At 30.7% G+C, this 23,347-nt stretch overlaps 1 protein-coding gene across 1 annotated transcript; it reads left to right on the top strand.

Annotated features, from left to right (window-relative positions):
* Window positions 1-1,226: 1,226 nt before the first annotated feature.
* On the top strand, window positions 1,227-23,103 carry LOC129956426 (insulinoma-associated protein 1a-like). The gene is made up of 2 exons (XM_056068308.1): window positions 1,227-2,337; window positions 19,147-23,103. The coding sequence occupies exons 1-2, from the start codon at window positions 2,005-2,007 to the stop codon at window positions 20,488-20,490; spliced, it is 1,677 nt and encodes a 558-aa protein (XP_055924283.1). The 5' UTR covers window positions 1,227-2,004; the 3' UTR covers window positions 20,491-23,103.
* The last annotated feature ends 244 nt before the right edge of the window (window positions 23,104-23,347 follow it).

The following is a 23,347-nucleotide window of genomic DNA, read 5'->3' as shown; positions in this document are numbered from 1 at the left end:
TTTTAAGATAAAAAGCAATACTTTCCATTAAAATAACAACTAATCTTTTCTAAAGACACAAAAGGTTGTTATATTCCTTGTAATACAAATCTTAAATAGAAATCAATTAAATGAAAAAAAGAAAATATCTGTTTTTCTGAAAAATGAATCTATTTTCCATCAAAACTCTTCGTATTAATTAAATATCAAGAATATTTTTTTTAATTTATGATTTTACGAATCAAAGCCCTATTTTTTAATTTAAGATTTCGTAACAGAATTTTTATCCTCGATCTTTTTAAGATGAAAATAGATTTAGCAATCTAACAGTAAGAAAACGAGAACAAAAATATTAATTAAATATAAATAAAAATGCCCATATTAGTTATTCAATGTATTCTAATACATTTTGATTCAAGATTATTCTTTCAGTTATTTTTGATAACAAATCTAAGAATCGAATTTAAAAGAAGATAGCATTGTAAAAATATTAGCTGCTCCAATATTGAAAAGATGGTTTAATAGTGAGGAAAGCGCACATAAAATTTCTTTTTTTTAAATTATTTGTTGAAATAATAATGAGAAATACATTATGTTACCATATAATAAATTTTTAATCTTGTTATCATATATATATATATATATATATATATATACGAATAATCTTATTAAGATATATATAAGAAAGCCATATATATCTTAATTAATCTTATTTCTATATCTTAACTGCAAACAGAAAAATATAGATAATTTTTTTAATGTTAAGTCTTTGAAAAGATGTATGACCGAAATTAGCGAAGAGAATATGGATCCCAAATCACATGACAACTGTTTTACTTTCTTTAATGAAAAAGGAAAAGATGTATATATTTATGAGTGAATTCCACTCCACAAAAAAAGGAAAAAAGGAAGAAATTAAAAACTCACAAAACACAATAGCTATTTTCAAAAAAAAATTATTCTGTTTTTTTTTTTTCCAATATTATTTGCTTATCAGGAATAGCAACAAAACACACACACACATATTTTTTATACATATTCTTTATAATTCCCTGTACATTTCCTCCCCTTCTGCATCCTATAGATGCGCTTCAACAACTTGGCTTCCGATCTCTCCCTCGCCAAGATTTTCTTGGCGAACTTTTTCCTGCGCGCACTCCGTCATGCAACCCTCCCCAAAAGTAAAAAGCGGGAAATAAAACTGTGTTACCTTTCACCGCTCACATCAGTCGCGTGGGTTAACACGGATCCAGCGGTCGTGCGTGCGAGAATGCGTTTCAGTTTCGTTTATAAACTTCTATACGAATGAGATTCCTGATCATGTGATTCTTGTAACTACATTCCCATGTGAATTTTTCTAGTCTCACCTCTAGTCCCAGAATCTAGTCTAAATGGAATTCTATTTATTGCACATCAGTTTGACTTTATAGTGATTACATGAAAAAAACTTTTTTTTAATATATATATTTCAGATATTGAGTATATGTGCAATATTTGAAGACTCAATGCAACTCAAGACTGCCAAGCAGTATTATATTTCTGATTTTGTGTTGAAAATAATAATATCTGGGACTTTCGTACCGGAAACGACGATATTTTCGCACTGGACTAAATCATATTTGTGTTCTTGAAGACATATAAGGGACATTTGTGTTAGAAAAGACACTTGTTGTTGTTTATTAATAACTTATCTGGTGAATTTTTTTTCTGAAACGGAACTTTAAAAATTCAGAATTAAATATGACCAGCATTATATAAAATTGCTAGGACTTTTATAAAAACTGGACCTTATTGATAAAGCGTTTTATTCCTGTTAAATCATTTTTTCTTGAACCGTATAGATGCCAGTTTTCAGAAATTGAACGCCAAACGACTTTTTGTGATAAAAATGGAACCTTTCGGCAAGAACAACAGCATCTGGTGTCCTATACTTCTTCGAAATTTCCGTGAAAAAAGATTCAAACACGGCTAAGGCTTTTCTTACTAGCCGGGCACTCTACAAAAATCACATCAAGTCCCGAAATTATGCCTCGGGGTTTTCTAGTCAAACGTTTCGGCAAGACTTCACCCCCATTATCATCCCTATCATCTATTCCTGCATCCCAAACGTGTTCATCATCGACTCCATCACTTTCTTCTGCATATTCGAGGATCAGAAGATATTCGGACGAAGATAGGAGTGATACCAGCTCTGACCACGAACTGCCTGACCCCTCTGACATCATTCGAAACACCTTATTTTGTCATCCTGGTCCACCTCCCCTAAGGTCCGGCGTCCCTCAAAAGTCGTCTACTGAAGGATCTGACGGCGATACACCATCGCCTCCTTTGTCAAGATTTGGATCAGATCTTTGCCAGGTAAATTGGTTTGCTAATAACTTCAATCAATTTACTTACAAATGTCATTAATGATAAAATCTCAATTAAATGGTTTACAAATCTAATTAATAGTTCAGATTAAATTAATTTCTCCATTAATCCTTTGATGACAAAATTTCCTTAATTTATTTACTAATTCTATTAATGTCACAAGTTTTAATTAATGGTAAAAATTCAATAAATTTCTTTACAAATAAAGTTAAAAGTATAAATTTAATTATTGGTTCGGATTTAATTAATTTGCTTACCAGTTTTAATAATGATTCCCATTTAATTGATAATTTTTGAATGAAAGAGATTAGTGATTCATTAATAGATTAATTCAGTTAATTAGATAGAACTTCGATTATGCGAGTTGATAAAGAGCATAATCGCAACGATTAATCGAAAACTCCGTTGATCAAGAGCATAATCGCGATGATTAATCGAAAACTCCGTTAAAAGTGATTAAATTTGAAATCACGATTTCTTTATTCATAAGGTTTTCCAAAATTGTTTATTTATTTAAAATCATAAAAATAAATCTTTAAAATCATAAAAATAAATCTTTAAAATCATAAAAATAAATCTTTAAAATCATAAAAATAATACCATATAGTAACATTTTAATAAAATTTATTATTAACTATCAAATTTCCTAAACTCAATTTTGATTTTGAAATATTAATAAATTTCGATAGAAGATTCACGGTTGTTTCTTATTTCCGCTGTTTCCTTTGCTTTTTCCTAATGATTGTTCACTTGACTTCTCAAAAGAACATTTTCGCTTGGTCAATAACTTGAAACTTTCTGATGCATTTATATAATATAATTTTTTCATGAGTATATTTGGAATTTTCGTATATGATAATCAAAATGCTTACAAATTGATTTTTTTTCCTCCTGACTTTTAAAAGACGATCGTCTGGTAAAAGTCTTCTGAAAATCGTATAGGGAAAATCGGCTCTGAAGTCAACCTTGACATTCTTTTTTGGAAAGTGTGGTAACTTTATTAAAATTGAAAACTCGGTTTATCTGATACCGGATAATCGAGATAATATTTACTCTGTTAATAGGAATCTCGACTGATAAAGGCCCGGATAATCAGGGTTCCACAGTATTTATAAAAATTAATTTTATTTTGCCATGACATACTAGTTAAATGTTCTGCAATGTTATTTTTGCAATAGAGCTTGGTTAAGCATTTTAAAATTTGTTGTTAATTCGATTTTTTTTTCTCTGCGTCTCTTTAAATTTCCTATTAACATAATATCATCTTTATTTTTTTTCTGGTAAATATTCGAATTCCAAATTGAAAAGCTTAAGAAATTATCTTTATTTCTGTAGTATTTCCGTTAGTTAAATATCTTCGCGTTGTGAACTTGGAGATTTTATGCGTAATTTTTAATGCCATCAATTAACTAGTGGATTTTAGAACCGAGTTATATTTTCAAAGAAAATTGCAGTAAAAAGTTTATTCCTTTATTTAAAAAAATACTTGAAATTGCAATAAATCACTGTTTACTATTTTCTCATTAAAAAGGAACATTTGCTTAAGTTGCTGTATTTAATATTTTTTTAAAAATTAACTAAAATTATTATCAATTATTTTCATATAAATTATTGAATATTGATTTATTAATTATGAATTACTTATTTAAGCCATTAAATATAACAAAACAATCTTAACACCATTTTTAAGTTCAAAACTGTCATTGTCTTTCGCTGCACTCGTTTTTAGGCAAAATTTTTTCACAGTCCAAATCTGTGGATAAATCGAATTTTTACCTCTCTCTCCTTTATATTCGAATTAGACAAGTTTCGTTGCAAATAAATAAATAAATAAATAAAATGTTACATAAAAAAATCAATGCATTTACCTATTCGATACATTTAAGCAATTGGAAATCGATATAAACATGCGAATTTCAAATTCGTCATTGAAATTGGTTTTAAATCTATTCATTCTTAACCAAAATTGAAAACAATTCTAATTTCTTTTTACAAGAGACTACTTTTAATGTAATGATCAAATTTATTACTTTCCAAGAGTTGTAATAAAGTCTTTATTTCTATATTATACTTTGTGCTGTTTTCCATTGTATAAATGTGTCCAACTTCTAAGCGTAAAAATTGGTGGTGTTGCTAAAACAAAGAAAAAATGTGCGTACGACAGTCAATGTATTTGTCAAACATTCAATGCAGTCAGTGTTCATACAGTCAATGTTTGGTAACTTATAGGACGCTTAAAAATTTTTGGCATTACAATATAGATTTTCAGATTTATGCGATAATTGATGATTATACTTACAATATATAATTTCTCGTCCTTGAAAGTTGTTGAAAAAGTTGTTGCAATCACTTTTTATGATCATCGTCAAGGAAACGCGGAAACCGATGACGAATTGTACTTAGAATTCTTATTTCTTCTCTATACATAGCACAATTCTTATGAATTGCTTCTACGATTTAGCGATTCGATTAAAGGCAAAAAAAAAAAATTCTATTTTATTTTGTCCGTACGACATTTTGTTATGAGAATCTGAAAATTATAATAAAACAATGCACTATTTTGTAGAACATTTTAATTCATTTTCGACTAATAAGTAAGATTCTGCCGATGAATTTTAATTCTACGTGCATTTTTAAATTTCAAGCGAAATATCCATCATTAATTATTAGTCTACCTAATATTTGAAAAAAAAAATATGATAAAAGAAACTAAGTATGCATACATTATTATACTATGTTATGTTTAAATTACGTTGATTAAAAATATTAATTTTTATATCTTTTTTGATTAAAGAGTTGCATATTTAGTTTATTCACGTGTTCTTTGCTTTTTAAATTATTTCTTTCCTAATATATTATCTATTATTATTTGTTATTGTTATTTATTAATATATTGTTTTGTTTTATTATTTATATATTATTTCTTACGTTTCTTTGTTTTATAATAGTTTTAAAAACTAAACTATCCATTTTAATTTATAAACAGAATCACAAAAACAGCCAATGTCACTTGAAAGTTTAACTGTATCTTCCTTTTAATTAATTATTCCTTTTTGTCTTGCTTATTCTCTGACATGACGTCATTTCCTCTTTGCAAGATAAGATACGAATTTTGGAATTTAATTGGCTTTTTATATTTGATGCATATCTCGTGATCTGAAATGGATCCCTCCTTATAAAACTGAGCGAATATTTTGTTAAATTTATAAAATAATCTGACACATATTTACTGTGATATTGTAAGTCAAAATGTGTCACCGTTAATTAATGAAAATTAAAGCGTATATATACTAACATCCTTTAAAGTAGAGTAAATTCATTTATAATGTAAATAGCTACTAATGTAGTATAATATATAACGTAGTAGTAAATAGTATTTTTAGTCAACTCGTTCGTGCTATAAGTACAATGATTACTCTTACGTAAAAATTATGACCAATTTTTGTATAAATGAAGTAAGTATCACAATTTTTACTTTCTTTCATGCAAACAGAAAGTATAGAAACGGCGAACAAATTAGGTCCGGATGCTTTGATGAATTCTTCCAGTTATAGAATGTCCTGAAGTTCGAAAAGCATTTTTTAAACATTTTATTTTAACACGATTTGTTTCCTGTTTGTAAAAAATGGAATTTAAAAATATGGAAGAGGATACATTCATAGAGAAGAATGGATTTTGGTGTCCGTCTGTCCAAAGTTAGAAACAGATCTACAAAGATGTCTATAAGAAAACATACTAAATTTGTCTAAATCGTTTTGTTTTTAAGTTATCTCGGTCACATACAGACAAATAAATAAGAGCAAAAAATATTCAAGATATCGATGGATTTGGTCCAAAATTTAATGCATATCTGCAACTCAAATCATAAAATTACATACTAGCTAAATTTCATTTATCTAGCTATTTGGGTTTTCGAATGATTACGATCATGTGAACATGGAAACACGAACGTACAGACTTCCTGTTATTGGATTTCATTCAAAATTTGATAGAAATTTGCAGTATTTCTGCGATATTGGTACAAACGCCGCATACTCCATTTCATGCTTCTAATTTGTTGTACTTTTGAGTTGACATATTAACAGAATAACGAGCAAAAATGTTTCCCTAAAAATTGCTTTCTTTCTTTTTAGAATTAAAGTATTCTGAAATACGGAAGTGTGTTAAGATATCAAAAGCAGAATTTTTTGATAAGTTTTATTTAATAGTTTTCGAGATATTACACTTCGTACATGTGGGAAAAAAATATTTTGTAGTGCGCAACACAGTAATTTCTGAAATTCTTTAATTAGCAACTCTTTTTTTTTTCTAGTTTTCCCCTTTTCTGCTAATATAAATTCCTTGCCCACCTGATTTAATGTCTATAGAAAATTATTCTACCAAAAGGTTCCGTTTTTATAATTTTCTGTATTTCCTGAGACCCTTAAAATGGTTTCTTAAATCGGTTGTTGTTTCTTATGGCACTTGCCACGGACACGCCCGCTGTTACGAAGACAACGATTTAAGCCGGTGGGGGAGCGTCTCTTGTTTTTATAGTAGCGCAAAGTAGGGCTCAGGAGTACGACTTAGCTACTTACGCATCACTCATTCGCTTGCAAAACCCATTTTTACACTTTGATCTTAGCCAAAAGGCCGAGAAGCGATAAACCCATTTTTACAGGAGGGCACGTTCACACATCTCACAGAGAGAACAACCATGCCCAAACCGGGACTCGAACCCAGGACGCCCAGATGACGGGGAAGACGCGCTGCCCCTATGCCAGGACGCCGGCTCTGAAATCTGTAGTATCAAAAAATATTTCGTTTAATAAATAAGTCATTAATATTTTGTTTCCGTCTTTTAAGCATGTATCTTTCTTATAATTCTTTTTGAAATCAGTTAAATTCTATTGAATAATTGCAAAACTTGTGTAATTGTATCCCCAAAGCTCTTTATAGTTTCAGTTCTTACTGTATGAAGGAATCGTAAAGATGATTATAAATTTAACTCTAAATTAAATCTTTTTTATATTTGTTTATTTAAAAAGCTCATCAAAGTGAGGGTTATACTGAAAGGATCGTATCTTTAAAAAAATATTTAATTTAAAAATGGTTTTGTTAATAATAGGCTTTAAATATAAAACGATATCAACAAATTTAATTAAATTATATGCATTTTTATTGAGCACATATTTAATCAACGTATTTTTTTTCTTTTTCCAATGCATCGCATTACTATATCGTATACGTATATAAAGAGAAAGCATTAGAATCATTAAAAAAAATTAACTTTGACGAATCTATAATATTTCTATGTTTCAGACTGAATTCGAAAACACAATTTTATAATTCTGTCTTACTATGAAATAGATTAACTCAACAAAACCTTCACCTAGACGGGTGAGATCTAATATATAGATTTTAGACCCATTTGTAGATTTTTATCAAAGTTTGAACGAAATCCATTCAGAGAAAGTCTGTCTGACTGCCCAAGTACATGTGCATATAATAACTAAGATCATAAGTATTTTTAATTACTTTTATTAAGGGCTGGATTGGTAAAATTTGGTGCACAGATTTAGCATCTAAGGTAAAAAATATCCATGGAATCGAAAATATTCTATAATGAGTTATGTAATCTAAAATTATAATGTATTAATCTTTTCTATTTGAGTTTAATGAACCAGTGGCATACCAAAATTTCACTTACTCTCTAATAAATTTGTGCTGGAGAACGCCTTGCATGGTATTGGCGTACAATGGTTACGAAATGTTAACTTTTGGAGAGAATTTAGTAATTTTACTGAATCCATCGTGTCATCCTTGACGTGTTCTATAGCATGCCGTTAATAGTGCCGTTAATTGTGTTTTAGACACGTTTTTCTGAACCATTTGGAAAAAAAGATTTCATACAAAATTGCACTTATAATTATAAAATCTCGCATCAAATTTGTCATATTTAAGTCACTGCATTTTTTTAAATAATCGCGTTGACACGCTTTTAAAAATATAGAGCGACAGACAGTCAACTCGTTGTTGGATTTGGCTTAAAGTTTGCTAAGCGTCTACACTATAGATATTAAATGTGTGTACCGAATTTTATCTATCTAGCTCTCTTCATTTTGTAGTTATCGTGTTGATTTATATTTGAATAGCCGGACAGAAGAACGTCCTCTGAACAGATTTCATTCAAAATTTGAGAGAAATCTGAAAATTTGGTATAAAAATCGTATAACGAATTTCAACCGTTTAGCTGAAAGCATTTTCCGAGCTATGTTTGTCACAGATAGACGTATAATTTCCAAAAATGTGTTTTTCGAACTCAGGAGGGTTTAAAACTATAAATTCGTCAAATTCTCGGATTCGAATTTTTTCATGATTACTTTACTTTCTCTATACTACGTACACCAGAAAATAAAAATGAAAACGATTGTATTCTTTCTTCCCTGGCTAAATAACTAACCAAAGATGAGGCTTTTATAACAAACGATTCGAAGACTTCTGAATCATTTTTTTTTCTTTTTGAATAGTTAGTAATTTATTGGCAAATGCAATAGTCTGAAGTCATTGCATAAAATATTATGGATATCTGAAGCAATAAAATTCGCAATTCATCCAACAATATTATTAAAAATATTTTATTTTATTGAGCTGCAATTTATTGCGATGAAAGTTATTTTAATATTATAATAAATTTATATGCATGGTTATATATAAAAAAAGATATTTGCTATTAAAATGCTATATTTATCATTAATCGTTTGCTCAATAATAATTTGAAAACATATATAATTAAAATATATTAAAATTTAATAATATCGTCTGAAATTAGAAGAAAAATAAAACTGTATGAAATTTTAATTGAAAAATAGATCTGTACCATTATATTGTAGAATGTTCTAAGAAAGTAATCGCATTTCGAACCATTTGCAAATACATCGGTTTTGAGCAACCATTTAAATGCCTTAGGACTTAAAAGTTATGAAAAGTAACTTTAGCATTCCGAGTTGTCTAATTCTTTTAAATAAAATAAATCCTATTTTGATCAGGAAAAAGATTCAATTCACGATTTTCTCGTTCACGATCAGCACGTACCGACGAAATTTTTGGAAGCTTAATATATTCTGCATATATTTCTATAATTCTATTTCAAGGAATTCGATAAATAATTCATTCTTTACGATAAAAATAAACTCTGATTTCGCACAGCGAATAAATTTTCTATCATACCAATGGTGTTATTTAAGCGCTCAGATTAACAAGAATTGAAATTGATTTTATTAGTTTGGTATATGGTTAATGAATAATTATTAATGTTAATATAATTATTAATTAATAATTAATAATGTTATTCCGGCAGTAATATTTCTATTTTCTCATATATATAGTATAGAGAAAATATAGTAATCGTCGAAAAATTCGAACTCAAAATTTTGACGAATCATCACGTTCCCTGAGTTCGAAAAACCTATTTTTTTCGAAAATGTCCGTCCGTCTGTCTGTTTGTGCTAAAGATAACTCAAAACCGCTTTGAGCTAGAGGGTCGAAATGTGGCATACGGTCTTGACACCAAACTTGCATATTTCTATCAAATTTTGAGCCAAATCTGTTCAGCGGAAGGGCATCTGTACGGCTGTTGATTAAATTAACACGATAATTACAAAAAGAAAAGTTGTTGTTGTTGTTGTATGGTTTATTGGCGCAAGAGCCATTTTTGGCTATACTGCGCCAAGCTTACGGTAAAATCAAGACAGACATTTAAACCAAAACGATTTTAAAAGTTAGTGTAAGTAAAACTCCATAAAAATGTCGATACAAATATTATAAAACTATTTTAACGAAAGACAATGATTAATGTAAATGCAAAATAATCATGCAATGAAGACTTATTTTACAAAAAATGAAAACCAGACGAAAAAAGTGTTAAATACAGTTGATGAAGCGTATAGCTCTTAAAAATTTAAAAATATTTGGATGGTATTTCTCACCCACCAGGTCTTGCAAGTTAAAAGAAGACGAGTTGAAAAAATTATGACGATGAGCATTAAAATCAGGACATTCAATTAAAATATGTTTCACACTAAAAGCAATATGACAAGTGGGACAAATTGGCACCCTTTCACCCATGATGAGATGACGATGAGTAAAGCGGGTGTGTCCTATACGGAGGCGAGTCAAAACAAAAAGAAAAGAGCTAGATAGATAAAATTTGGTAGGCAGATTTAATATTTATAGTGTAGACATATTTCTAATTTTGAGCCAAATCCAACAAGGATTGGGTGTCTGTCTATCTGTACTTTCAGAAACATGTAAATGCGACAGTTCAAATACGCAAAGATTTAAAGGTATCAAATTTGGTATCGGAATTTTTGATTACAAGTGCAGTTTATGTCAATTTTTTGTTTCAATCGGTTGCGAAAAATATACACGCACAACACAAATTCAATTTTTAGATACTGTTAATACTAATCAGCGATTTATTGCCAAGATTCAGTAAAAATACTAAATTCATGAAAAAAAGTTTATATTTCTTAACTATTGTAAGGATTTCTCTGGCACGACAAGTTTACTGGAGAGTATGCGAGAAATTTTTAGGAAGACCACCCCAGCTGGGTTTTTTCCCCCGCGAAAACAAACACTTCCTTTTCTGAAAAAAACTTTGCTGATTTGGTGTGAAATCGCAGTTTCCGGAAATTCTCTGATGAAGATATAGTAATGTCTCTTTAAATATACAGATTATTTATTCTAACAATAATTCAAAAGCTAATTTCTAATCTGTTAAAGAATCCACTAGGGAAAAAGGCTTTAAATGTCAAAACGCACAACGTTTTACATTTAAAGTTGCCACTTCGGTCTAGAGGGTTTCAGGTTCGAGACCCGATTCCCCCAAAGAACCGTCGTATAAGCGGGGCTGGTGCAACGTTATATCCGTCAGAGCCAAACGTCCTTCCTTTGGTGTGTTGTGGAAATTTGGAGAGGGGAAAGTCAGCTCAGATGTCGTTCTTGTCATCTGGTCGCGGCTCAATATCACGAGGTCCATTCCAAATCAGTGATAGTGTTGCTTTAAAAACAAAACGTTAGACGTTCCGTTAACTAAATTTTAAATGGAAACAATTACATTTTATGTTATTTCAATCAAAAAATGTGCTGCCAAAGAATTGTGAAGACTGGATTTTAATACATCAAATCTTCGCCGCTCAATTAGTCATATTTTGTTAAATATTTTTTGATATATAAATATTTTAAATAAAAATTGTCCCATTTTTCTTCAGCTAAAACGGATCGAGTTTGAAAGCTTTGTATTTTAGCATTTTTGCACAATCAACGTTCCCGGGAGTAAATGCCGTGCGTATATTCGAGAACCTTCCTCTAGTCGGCATTGAAGTGGCCTAAAATGTTATGAAATATTAATATTCAAAGTTTCATAACTCGGTCGTTGTTAGTTGCAGATGTGTGAAACTTTTTTTATGTTTAAAATATTAGTGTGTTAAAAGCATTTTTCAAAATGTGACAGATAGAACAGATGTTAATAAAAGTTTAGGTATTATAACTTTTACATCAGTGAAATGACGTGAAATATAATTCTTTACGTCATTTAAAGCATTTATTCCAATTATATGCCAGATTAGAGCATTAGTATTAGACAATGAAGAGAATAATGCATGAATGTGGATACCTAGATAAAACAAAAACCTTTATAATACGTCATTCGTTAATGCACCATTTTTATTAGCACTTCATTTTGCGTTGGTCTTGCTATCAATAGTGTTTGCAGGAATTCGATGTTAGCCTGTCTGCACTTGCAAAACATCACTTATTGGTTTATTCGAGCTCAAACGAAAATTGCATTCCTCGCAATAGAAAGTCTAAAGCCAAATTTCTTACGAGAGAATTTTCACTTCTGTCGCAAATTAAGATGATCTCACTGAAAAATAAAATAATATTATTAACATACAATTGAATGAAAGTAGCTAAAATATATGATTAAGTAAATTGAAATGTAATATATTCAGAGCATCTGCTTTGGTTTTCAAGTTTAGTTTAATTATATTAACGTACCGCTTTAAAGCAACGCTAATGCTACTTTGGGACGGGCCTCGTAATTTTGAACCACGGTCAGATGACGAGGATAACACTTCAGCTGGCACCCCACCTCTCCAAACTTTCACACCTTACCAGTACCTGAGCGATTGGTCCCGCTGGAATTGCTGCGCACCAGACCCACTCATACAAGGCTCTTCGGTGGAAACGGGTCTCGAACCTTAAATTCCCCGGTTCCGCAACCGAGACTTTGTCTTCAGGTCAACTCGGCTCCTTGTCTTCAAGGATAGTCTGAAAAATAGATTGGAATATTGACCAATTCTAATTTTTGAATAAGTTTATATCGATTAATTGGAATGCTGGAATATCTTTGTAGCTCATGGCGAAATATTCAAATTCTTCTCATTAAAATCATCAGATAACTTTAAAAATAGAATTTAGGTGACGAAAAAAGGTATGTGATTAAATTAAAGCCCTTGAAAGATTCTACTTCATGACTTTTATCGAATTATCATAAACAAAGCGATTTGGGGTCACTGATCAGGGGATGCCATTGAAAGAGGATGCTGAAATGCAATGTGAGATGACTTAGATATTTTCGAGAGGGGGAGTTCCCTGCTTCTAGACTATTTTTAATAGTTTTTTTTTCAATGAAATTCGAAGTTAGATCAATTTATGATTGATTATTTTTACCTTATTGAGTTGGTTTAGATGTACCGACGTCATTTTTTAAAACAAACGCTAGGATATTTTTGATACTCGTAATTTCGGACGAGGACAGTACTTGATCTTTAAGCTTCCACACCATCAGTTAGAAGGAGTTTGCCCCCTTGGATTTAATACGCAGCAGTGCCGCGCACACGGAAGTTTTTCGAAGAAATTTAGAGAAATTTCGAAGAACTGTCTGCCCCGAAGCTGAGATCTTGCTATGCGGCCATTACGGCAAATTTTCAGCTAATTACAAAAAACCTTATATGAAGCAGTAGTGGAATTAAATTCCATCTCTATTTATATAACAAATAAGATTAATTGTCTTTTAAAACATGGCTAAAAAATAGCTCTTACGGTCATAAACATTTCTCCGTATATATTTTTAGAAGTAGTAATTATATATATATATATATATATATATATATATATATATATATATATATATATATATAGAGAGAGAGAGAGAGAGAGAGAGAGAGAGAGAGTCTTTTTACTGAACTATTTATTAAAATTTCGTCATTTTATAATCGAATTCATTCAACTTATTGACAAGACAAATGGAATTATCCAAGTTCTACAAAATGTTGTTTACTATTGTTGCAATATCTTCACAATATGATGCAAATTAAAACTATTCAACTACGTGAAAACATTGCACAATATATATCTACTATTAGGGCGTTTGAACAAAAGTTCTGTCAATGCTATTAAAACTCACGGCATGAAACACACTAGTTTCCGTTGCTTTATTTATAATTTTTAAAAACATTCCTTTATTTCAGGTTAGAAAGTTGTCTTTTCATTAATATAGCTAGAATAAACATAAATAGGATGCTTAATAAGTTAATTTATTCTTGTTATATTTAATCAAAAGTGAACTGTCCCATCTTGAATCAAGGGCAGGCATCTTAGCGATTGCTATAGTAATTTTGAATATTGATTTAATGATAAAAATCTCATCTGTATTGGCATTATAGTTTTTGAATTTCACGTCACACTAAAGCTATTATATTTTGAAATGCCTGCGTAATATTTTTGGATTAAAAGTTATAATTCTAAATTTTCTTCTTTTATGCATGGTTTGGAACAATTAAGAATCAAAATAAAAATTTATTATATATTTTAATATTGTATTTAATACATATATAATGGTATAAATTTTGACTTATCTTTTATAATATTGATATTATTAATGATTTGATTTATAATTCTTTAAATATAGTATTTTTAAACCTTCAAGCTTTTATAGACATTTCAGCTTAATGTGCACATGCAATTTATTAAAATTATAGATTGTAATTAATGTGCACATGAAGGTTTCTGAATAGAGGATTTTACGAATGAATCGTCCTCTAATGGGAATAGAGGACTTACGAATGCATCTTCTATTAAGGTGACTTTACAAATGAATTTCTCACAATAGAGGACTTTACAAATGAATCGTAAAGTCTTCTATTGTAAGTGTCAGCGTCATATAACATCGAATTCCTATAATATCTAGTTGGTGGCCTGCACTTATTTGTTTCTCTTATTCCTAATGCAAAATTAGTATTATTTATTTCATTTTATACCATTACTAAAAAGATGTAATGTATTTTATATATGACTGCATATTAATTGAATTGAAACATGAGGATAAAAAATAATTTAAAAGAATGATAGTCATAGCATCTTGTTGTTGTTTCTTATGGCATTTGCCATGGACAAGCCTACTGTTGCGAAGACAGCGATTTAAGCCGGTGGGGGAGCGCCTCTTGTTTTTATAGTAGTGCCAACTAGGACCAAGAGTACGACTTTACTACGCACGCATCACTCATTCGCTCGCACAACCCCTTTTTACAGGAGGGCACATTCACAGATAGAACAACGGAAGAGCAACCATGCCCAAACAGGGATTTGAACCCAGTACGCCCAGACCAGGGGAAGACGCGCTACCCCTATGCCTTAACGCCGGTATAGGATCGTGTAACTTAACTTAATATGTTATCAAAAATTATTGTGAAAATAAAAAAAATAATAAAATTTCTCACAAAATTATCAAACAGAAAAAAAAAGCGAAATATTTTTTCCTAGGAAAAATGGTAAAAAAGTTTGGAATTAAACGTTATCAAAAGTGAAATCGATTTCAATTTCATCAGAGCAATGAAAAATATTGTTTTTAAATACTCTTTAAAATATTTTTAAAAATGATAGAAATGAATTTTAGGGCAATAAATTGGTATTATTGACATTTTTGCATTTTAAGGTGGTGAAAAATGTATTTCCTTACCACAAAGTATTCGGAAGTTATCGTCAAAAAGCTAGAAAAGGTTGTTTTAGTTTTAAGCCTTTTTACATTCTAATTTAAATAAACCCGAATCGAATTTCAAATTCCAACTATTCAAAATATCATCGAATCAAATTTGATGCTTTCTAACCAGCGATCTGATTATCGAGCGCCTGCAGACAGAAAACAACAACAACAACAAAAACATGGATACATATTTGCAATTATTATTAATCAAGATTATTGAATTACAAAGGAAATGTTATACATCGTAGCATCATTTTAAATAAAACCTACTGATTCTTTTCTGAGAGAATGAAAGAGTATTAATTATTAAAAAGACTTCATGCAAAATTCTGCAACAATTTTACTTATGAAATTCGTTAAAAATATCTATAGAATGCAAAGTAATTTCGCATTCACTTAGCTATCATTACTTAAGCCTTCACAACGGAATCATATTTAATCATATTTTGTTTGAACAAATCAAATATATAAATATTCAACAATGGCTGTAATTGCTTTCCGATATATGCAACTGCAAAACTTGTAAAATATGCACATCATATTCCATAATACATTTGTGCGTGATTGCATCATCATTCATTCCATTGTAGATTCCGCTTCCTTTACTTACATTTTTATTTTAACATTCGCGAATTCATATTCTAGTATATGAATTCCATGAAAAGAGTTTATCGTTAAAGCAGAATTAATTGTACTAAGCATGGGTAATGTAAATGAAAGTTAACGTATATTACCGAAATGAATAATATATATATTTTTGTTTTCTCTTGCACGAAAAATACAAAGAAAAAATATTGTAATCGCCAAAGACTCATCTCATTAGATTTTAATGAGTCTTCTAGTTCTATATCTGTATGAATCCGAAAATATCGTTTTTGGACATAAATGTGACTGTCTAAAAATGTGATAAGCCAAAAATATTGTAGAAATTGCAGAAAAGAGAAAATATTGTAATCTCCAAAGACTCATTAGATTTTAACGAATCTTCTTTATATCTCGATGAATCCGAAAATATCGTTTTTGGACATAAATGTGTCTGTCTTGAAATGTGATAAGCCAAAAATATTGTAGAAATTGTAGAAAAGAGAAAATATTTTAATCTCCGATAACCCATTAGATTTTAAAGAGTCTTCTTTATATCTCGATGAATCCGAAAATATCGTTTTTGAACATAAATGTGACTGTCTAAAAATGTGATAAGCCAAAAATTGGAAATTGTAGAAAAGAGAAAATATTGTAATCTCCAAAAACTCATTAGATTTTAACGAATCTTCTTTATATCTCGATGAATCCGAAAATATCGTTTTTGGACATAAATGTGACTGTCTAAAAATGTGATAAGCCAAAAATATTGTAGAAATTGTAGAAAAGAGAAAATATTTTAATCTCCAATGACTCATTAGATTTTAACGAATCTTCTTTATATCTCGATGAATCCGAAAATATCGTTTTTGGACATAAATGTGACTGTCTAAAAATGTGATAAGCCAAAAATGGAACAAGTTAGACGAATAGAAATAGGCCTTTACGCTAATACTACATATTATATTAAATTTTAGACGGAATCTTTCAATGGATTGTCTATATGTTCACCCGTTTGCTTGTGATCATAAGAATTTAAAAATGCAAAAAACTAAAAAAGAAAAAAAAAAAAAAATGTAAGTTGGCGTTTAAATACATAATCTTAAATCTAAACTACGTCAAAATTTTAAATCATTCAAACCAAGGATTCTGCTCTTCTACTTGTGTATATATGACAACGATAAATTTTTACTAATAATAAAAATGAGTATGTGATATCTGAGTTGTCTTTATGTGTATGTTGGCGCTCTGCAGGGTAGACCGTTTGATATAAAGCTACCGAGTATATCACATATATATTTTGGATGCACCTCAGAGATATAAAAAAATTAATCTCCAGAGGATGATACAAAAATTTGCTCCTCGGAGCAATTTTTAGAAATTTTAATTAATTAAAAATTAAGGATAAAAATTAATCTGAACTTTGGCATTATCTTCCGCGCTAACTTCGAGATATTTATTGAACCCGAATAAATGTCACACCCCTTCAAAATTTAAAAATTGTTTTTTTAATGATATCAATTTAATAATTGTAGAAAATTTTTTCAAAATTTTGTCAAGATTAGATTACATTATTGACATGAAATTCATGTAATTTATAAGACGAATAAAAATTCGTTACCATACCGGGAAATTTAGGAGATAAATTAATCCCAATTAAATCATACATTTAATTGTACTATGGTGACATTGGAGTCTGCAATAGAGAAGTTCATGTTCACAATGAACTATATAAATGTAAGACAATTAATAAGTCATATCCCTGACACACCACCCGGAGGCACACGGATAACGAAAACTGAATGACCAGACCGCCGCAGCAACACTGGCGAGAAGCATGGTTGAGTTCTAAGGTCCATCACAGACCACGGTACAACCCTTCCCGAAGGAAGTACGTCCCGTCATCGATGAAAAAAGCCAGATCCGCCACATTAGTGTACACCCACCAAGGTGGCGAGATCCAACCACCATACCGGAAGCCTCTCGTTCTCATTTCGAGGTGCCCCCCCCCAGGTTTAGACAATTAACGAAAAATCGAACTACTCCGCCATGCCAAAGCATCTGGTGGAACATAAAGATCTAGCTTCCCAGACTGCATATTCAAACAATGAGATGAGCAAAGATCTAGCTTCCCAGACTGCATATTCAAACAATGAGATGAGCAAAGATCTAGCTTCCCAGACTGCATATTCAAACAATGAGATGAGCAAAGATCTAGCTTCCCAGACTGCATATTCAAACAATGAGATGAGCACAATATGACTATCATTTTGTTGCTGCCCACACACCAATCACCTACGAAGAACTCAACTTCCGTATAGAGGCAGTTGAAAGCATTGTATTTATACTATTCCACCGAAGAAGAGAGAACCTGCTTACTTATCCTGTAACTTCTTACCCCATATCTGATATGTGCCCCATACCTCCCCCCTCAAGTGGGATGTATAAAAGAATTAAAATAACTTGGTTTTAATGTCTTTCAATTTGACGGAACCATGGATTTGAAGTTATGCCTAAACGATTAACCTTACCAATTAAATGATTAATTTAAATATAAATATTTCCAGTAAACCAGATGATCGCCAAAGGCAATTAATTGTTTTTAAGTAGCATGATGAATTTTAAAATGTGATCTTCACTTCAGAATTAGAGATTTGAGTTTGTACCTAATTGCTCAACAGGAAGATTCCATCTACAATGGGATCACAATTTTCTTCACTGTACTATGAAGCTAAACAGAAAACGCATCGTATTTTTAAAGCATGTAGGAAATTCAAGGATAAGATATTCTTGTTTATATTTATTTATTTTATAAACTTCAAAATTGACACAGTGAAACTTCCTATGTTATTCGTATTTCATTTTTGTATTAAGAAATGAAAAAAGTAAAATGTGAAGGGACCAGTAAATGTTTCAATGAAATTGATAGTATTCCTCTAACAGAGATTCTGACTGATGTGTCAGTCGTTCTTCTTTCAAATATTAAAATAAATCGAGGTAATATTCTAAATTACAAACTTCATACGAATATTAAGGTAACTGATATTTAAATGAAAAATAAGCAAAATGTCAAATGGCACACCAAAATATTTATTACTTTTTAGTCTAGAGTTTCTTGAAAGAAGTTTGACTTTATATTTGTACATGAAGCATATGCATCATCTGTCATAATTCATTTATTTTTCTTCTAGGACGTCCCTCTGGCACTGACGACAGACAAATCTCCCCACTCTCCAAGTAATGGAAGACTTGACAATCGCATTTATCACCCCATTAGAAACTCCGTCTTGTTCTTCCAACGCCATGATGGCATATACACGCCGAGCACTCCCCCTCCCTTAAAACCCAAATCAACTCCCCCTCATCCTCATTCAGCTCCAGCCTCAACTGTGACCGCTGAAAAGCAGCAAGCCATCACCCCCAAGGTCAGCTCCTGCCAGCCTCCTAAAAAGCGTGTTTCCGATACGGGCTCTTCCGACGCCAAAGCGAAGACAGCCAAAAAGAGCAAAGTGGCCAGAAAGCTCAACTTTGACCAAGATAAAAGTTCTCCAGTGTCTGGAACATTCATTCGGGACATTGACGACGACGAAGTCATGTTGGCCACTTCTCATCCCTCTGCCGTTAAAAGAGGTGACATCGACCCAAGCTTAAATGTGGTGGTTATAACGGACGAAGCAAGAGCAGAGCTTGCCAAAATCGAGAACAAGATTGGCGATTATGTGTGCCAACTCTGCAAAGAACATTATGACGATGCCTTCGGATTGGCCCAGCATCGCTGTTCGAGGATCGTCCACGTAGAGTATAGATGCCCTGAATGTGACAAGGTCTTCAACTGTCCAGCCAATTTGGCATCTCACAGGCGATGGCACAAGCCTCGTCCACCACCAGGCATGAAAAATGGCAGTGCCAATTCCAAAAATCAGCCTAAATTGTTGTCTAACAGCGCTGAAAAGTCTGTAGTGAAAACGGACATTAAGTTACCCATCAAGGAGGGGTCACACCAAGGCTTCACCACCGATCCAAGCGACACTGAAAGCATCAGGGATGCATCATCTCCAGAACTGTCATCAAATCGCAGGTACTCTACCTCCAGCGATGACAAGGACTTAGAATGCCATCTTTGCTGCAAAAAATTCAGCCAGTATTTCTACTTTAGGAAGCATCTTCTATCTCATTTGACTACCGATGCGAACGGACAATTGGAGAATGAAGTCCTCCAAAGCGTGTTTTCCAAAAGTATTTCCGAGAAGAGAACGGCTCTAGCGAGACTGAACTTCACCCCACCCCCAGAGAATGAGAAAGCGGAGAAGAACATTTTTACTTGTTCCATCTGTGGGTTGATGTTCCATTCAAAGGCTGACATGGAACAGCATACCTTCAAGCATGATGAACTCAAAGGCATCCAATGTAAGTATTGTCCAAGCATCTTCTATAGCTCTGCTGGGTTGACAAGGCATATCAACAAGCATCATCCAAGTGAAAACAGACAGGTTCTTCTTCTACAGTCTCCTGTTGTCCGCCCTATGTCTACGTAAAACATATTTGAAATCTAGCGCTTGATACGATGCCAAGTTTCGACGTCAAATGTCTTTTAGCTCTTTCTTTGGCATACTCTTGGTACCGCATATGCTATAGATATTCATGAAATATTTAACCATGAGGCAAAAAATCTGATAAATGATTCAACAATTAAGACGCCACGGTATATACGTAAATTATTATATTGGTGATGTCTTAGAAGTTATTATTTTTAAAATTTCAGGAACTGCAATGTTAGCATATGTTGAAAATGAAAATATGGGAGATGTAAAATTATTAGTTTTATGAATTGTCTGATGAAAAATGTTGATTCTAGTCTCCGATTTTGGATTTCCGCCTGTTTCTGTAGGAAAATTTAAAGTTTGAAATTATGTGAATTTTACGGTCATAATGCTCATGCCAAAAAATAACTCATACTTCTTTATCAGGCTTAGTTAATTAACTTTTTATTTAAAGTAAAACTATTAGCATTAATTAAAAATAATTTTGTTTTTATGTTATAATTAATTGAATAAACAATTCTTTATGAATTAAAAACTAGTTTTAAAATTTTAGAGGATTGTTATGGGAAATATGCAGGAATATTCTATTGATTTTATTTAAAAAAAAAAAAACTCAGACAAAAGAATCTCGTATGAATTAATTATTGACTATATCTGAAATTTCGAATGTAAATATATCATGGGTATTCGTTATCATTCTAAAATTCTTTTTTATGAAATAATTTTTCACAAAGAATTTTTGCTTAAAAAATTTAGATTAATATTCTTAATATGGCCGTAAATATTCAAAATCCTTTAAAAAAAGGGGAAATCTTAAAAAATAAATTCCGAAAAAAATCATAAAAATCTCATTTCTAGTCAATGAAGTATTCAAAATAGATAAACTAAATCAAAATTCGGATTTTCAGTTTTCTAATAAAGGACTTCTGTAGCAAGATAATTTAGTTTCAGAATGGTTAAGATATTTGTTAATAAGTAAATTTACATTAATTTTATCTTTTTATTTGTATATTTTCATGTGAATTTTTTTATGATTGTTTATTTTGAAAAGTTTCCTATGCCATGCAGACGTGCCAGTTAAACTCGCCTACTTTAATACATCCATCTTAGTCTAATTGATTTTTTTAAAATCATATATGGCCTTTTCCAAATCTCAGTTATTAAATATTAAGAAAAATAAAAATAAAAAATAAAAAATTTTCATTTATTAAACCATGTGAAATTCCTCAACCACATCATGTTTACATACTTCAAAATTAAGCATTAATTTGTCATTAATAAATTATTTTATTTAATTCACTGCTACATAATATATTTAATATTTTTTCATTATTTCTCTTGATAGTTTGATTGTTTAACTGATAGTGGAAATTATTATCACTAAAAATGTTTAAAAAACGATTTAAAACACAGCCCTGACCTATAAAAAATGCGACTGCCTGAAATACAATTATATTAACTTAGATGATAATACAAGACTTTTCTAAAAATGATGGGGTTTTTTCCCCCTTTTTGTTTTGACTTTCATCGAATTCTAGTGATATTGAAAGTATACTAGAAGCTATTGAAATTCCCGGTTAAACAATAGAATTTTATTCCACCAGAATTTCAAATCCCTAATCGATCAAATTGCACAATCCATTCCCAGTAAAAATTCTTCTATTTTTATTAATAATACAAAGAATAAATTATTATCGAGCATTATGTTGAATTATAATTTCTAGAATGAGCACAATAAGAAGTGAAAAAATATTGAATAACAAATTACATTTCAAAGAATCTTTAATTCAGAGGTTTTCACAAAAAGAATTGTAACAAAGCTCTTTGAGCAAACATTTCCATTCTTTGAAAAGCGGTTTCACCATGAACATGCTCGCTCTATAAACAAAGAAGCTTGTTAGTCTATTTTATTTTTTCCCCTAAAGTGGCAACACGGTTTTCTGCAAAATAGACAAATTCCGAACTCGCAGCTGTCCCTAAATACTCACAGACATCAAACATTCAGGTTGAGATTCGGGGAAGCGTTTTGAGTCCCAAGGGGAACTAGGAAATTAGTTTGTGTAAAACGCAGGGAAAATGCTCAAGGTCAGACTGAAATATCCGCGGAAGCTATTTCCGAGTTTTTGGACTTCTTTTTATGGAGGTTGTAAATCAGGAAATAACTAAAAATGGATAAATCTGGCCTCGTTTTAGGAAAAAAAAGAATGGGAATTTTTTATAGCAAAATGCTTGAAGATTCTTGGATTCTTTCAGCATAATAGACAAAGGACGTAATGGGTTGTTTTTCTTTGAAATCTGCTTTTAAAAAGATCTTTGACATTCCTATTTTTTTACAAGATTTTATATAAAGCATCTATCTAATCATTTCCAAGAATATTTAGGACCAGTTTCTAAAAATTGTCTTGGAATTCCCAGGTAATATTTTAAAGACAGTATGGCATTAAATTTTATTTGCAGATTTTTTTTTTAATTTTTGAATAAAAAAAAAAAGAAATGCTTTTAATTTATATCTTATAAAGAACATTGATTACACCTAAAATATCTGAGTATTGAAACAAATTTTTAGCCATTTAAAAAAAAAAACAGGTTTAGATATAATAAAATCTATTCAGGTAACAATGCAATTTAAAAAGGAAAAACATTTTAGTTTGAATCCTGAAATATATGACAAATATATTCTTTTATAAATCAAAATTAATAACTTTTATTTTACTTATGAGGTATGAAAAAAATCTCAACACTGAAAATAAATTCTTATCAAAAATTTCTAATGCAATAACAAAATATTAGCGTTGAGAATTTTTGTTCAAAATTGAAATATTGTGAAAAATTCTTCATCATGTTTAGGGAA

The sequence above is a fragment of the Argiope bruennichi genome, chromosome 11 (genome assembly GCF_947563725.1).
Source record: "Argiope bruennichi chromosome 11, qqArgBrue1.1, whole genome shotgun sequence".
Taxonomy (NCBI): Eukaryota; Metazoa; Arthropoda; class Arachnida; order Araneae; family Araneidae; genus Argiope; species Argiope bruennichi.
Note: the sequence above shows the minus strand (reverse complement) of the source record. Positions and strands in the feature narration are given on the sequence as shown.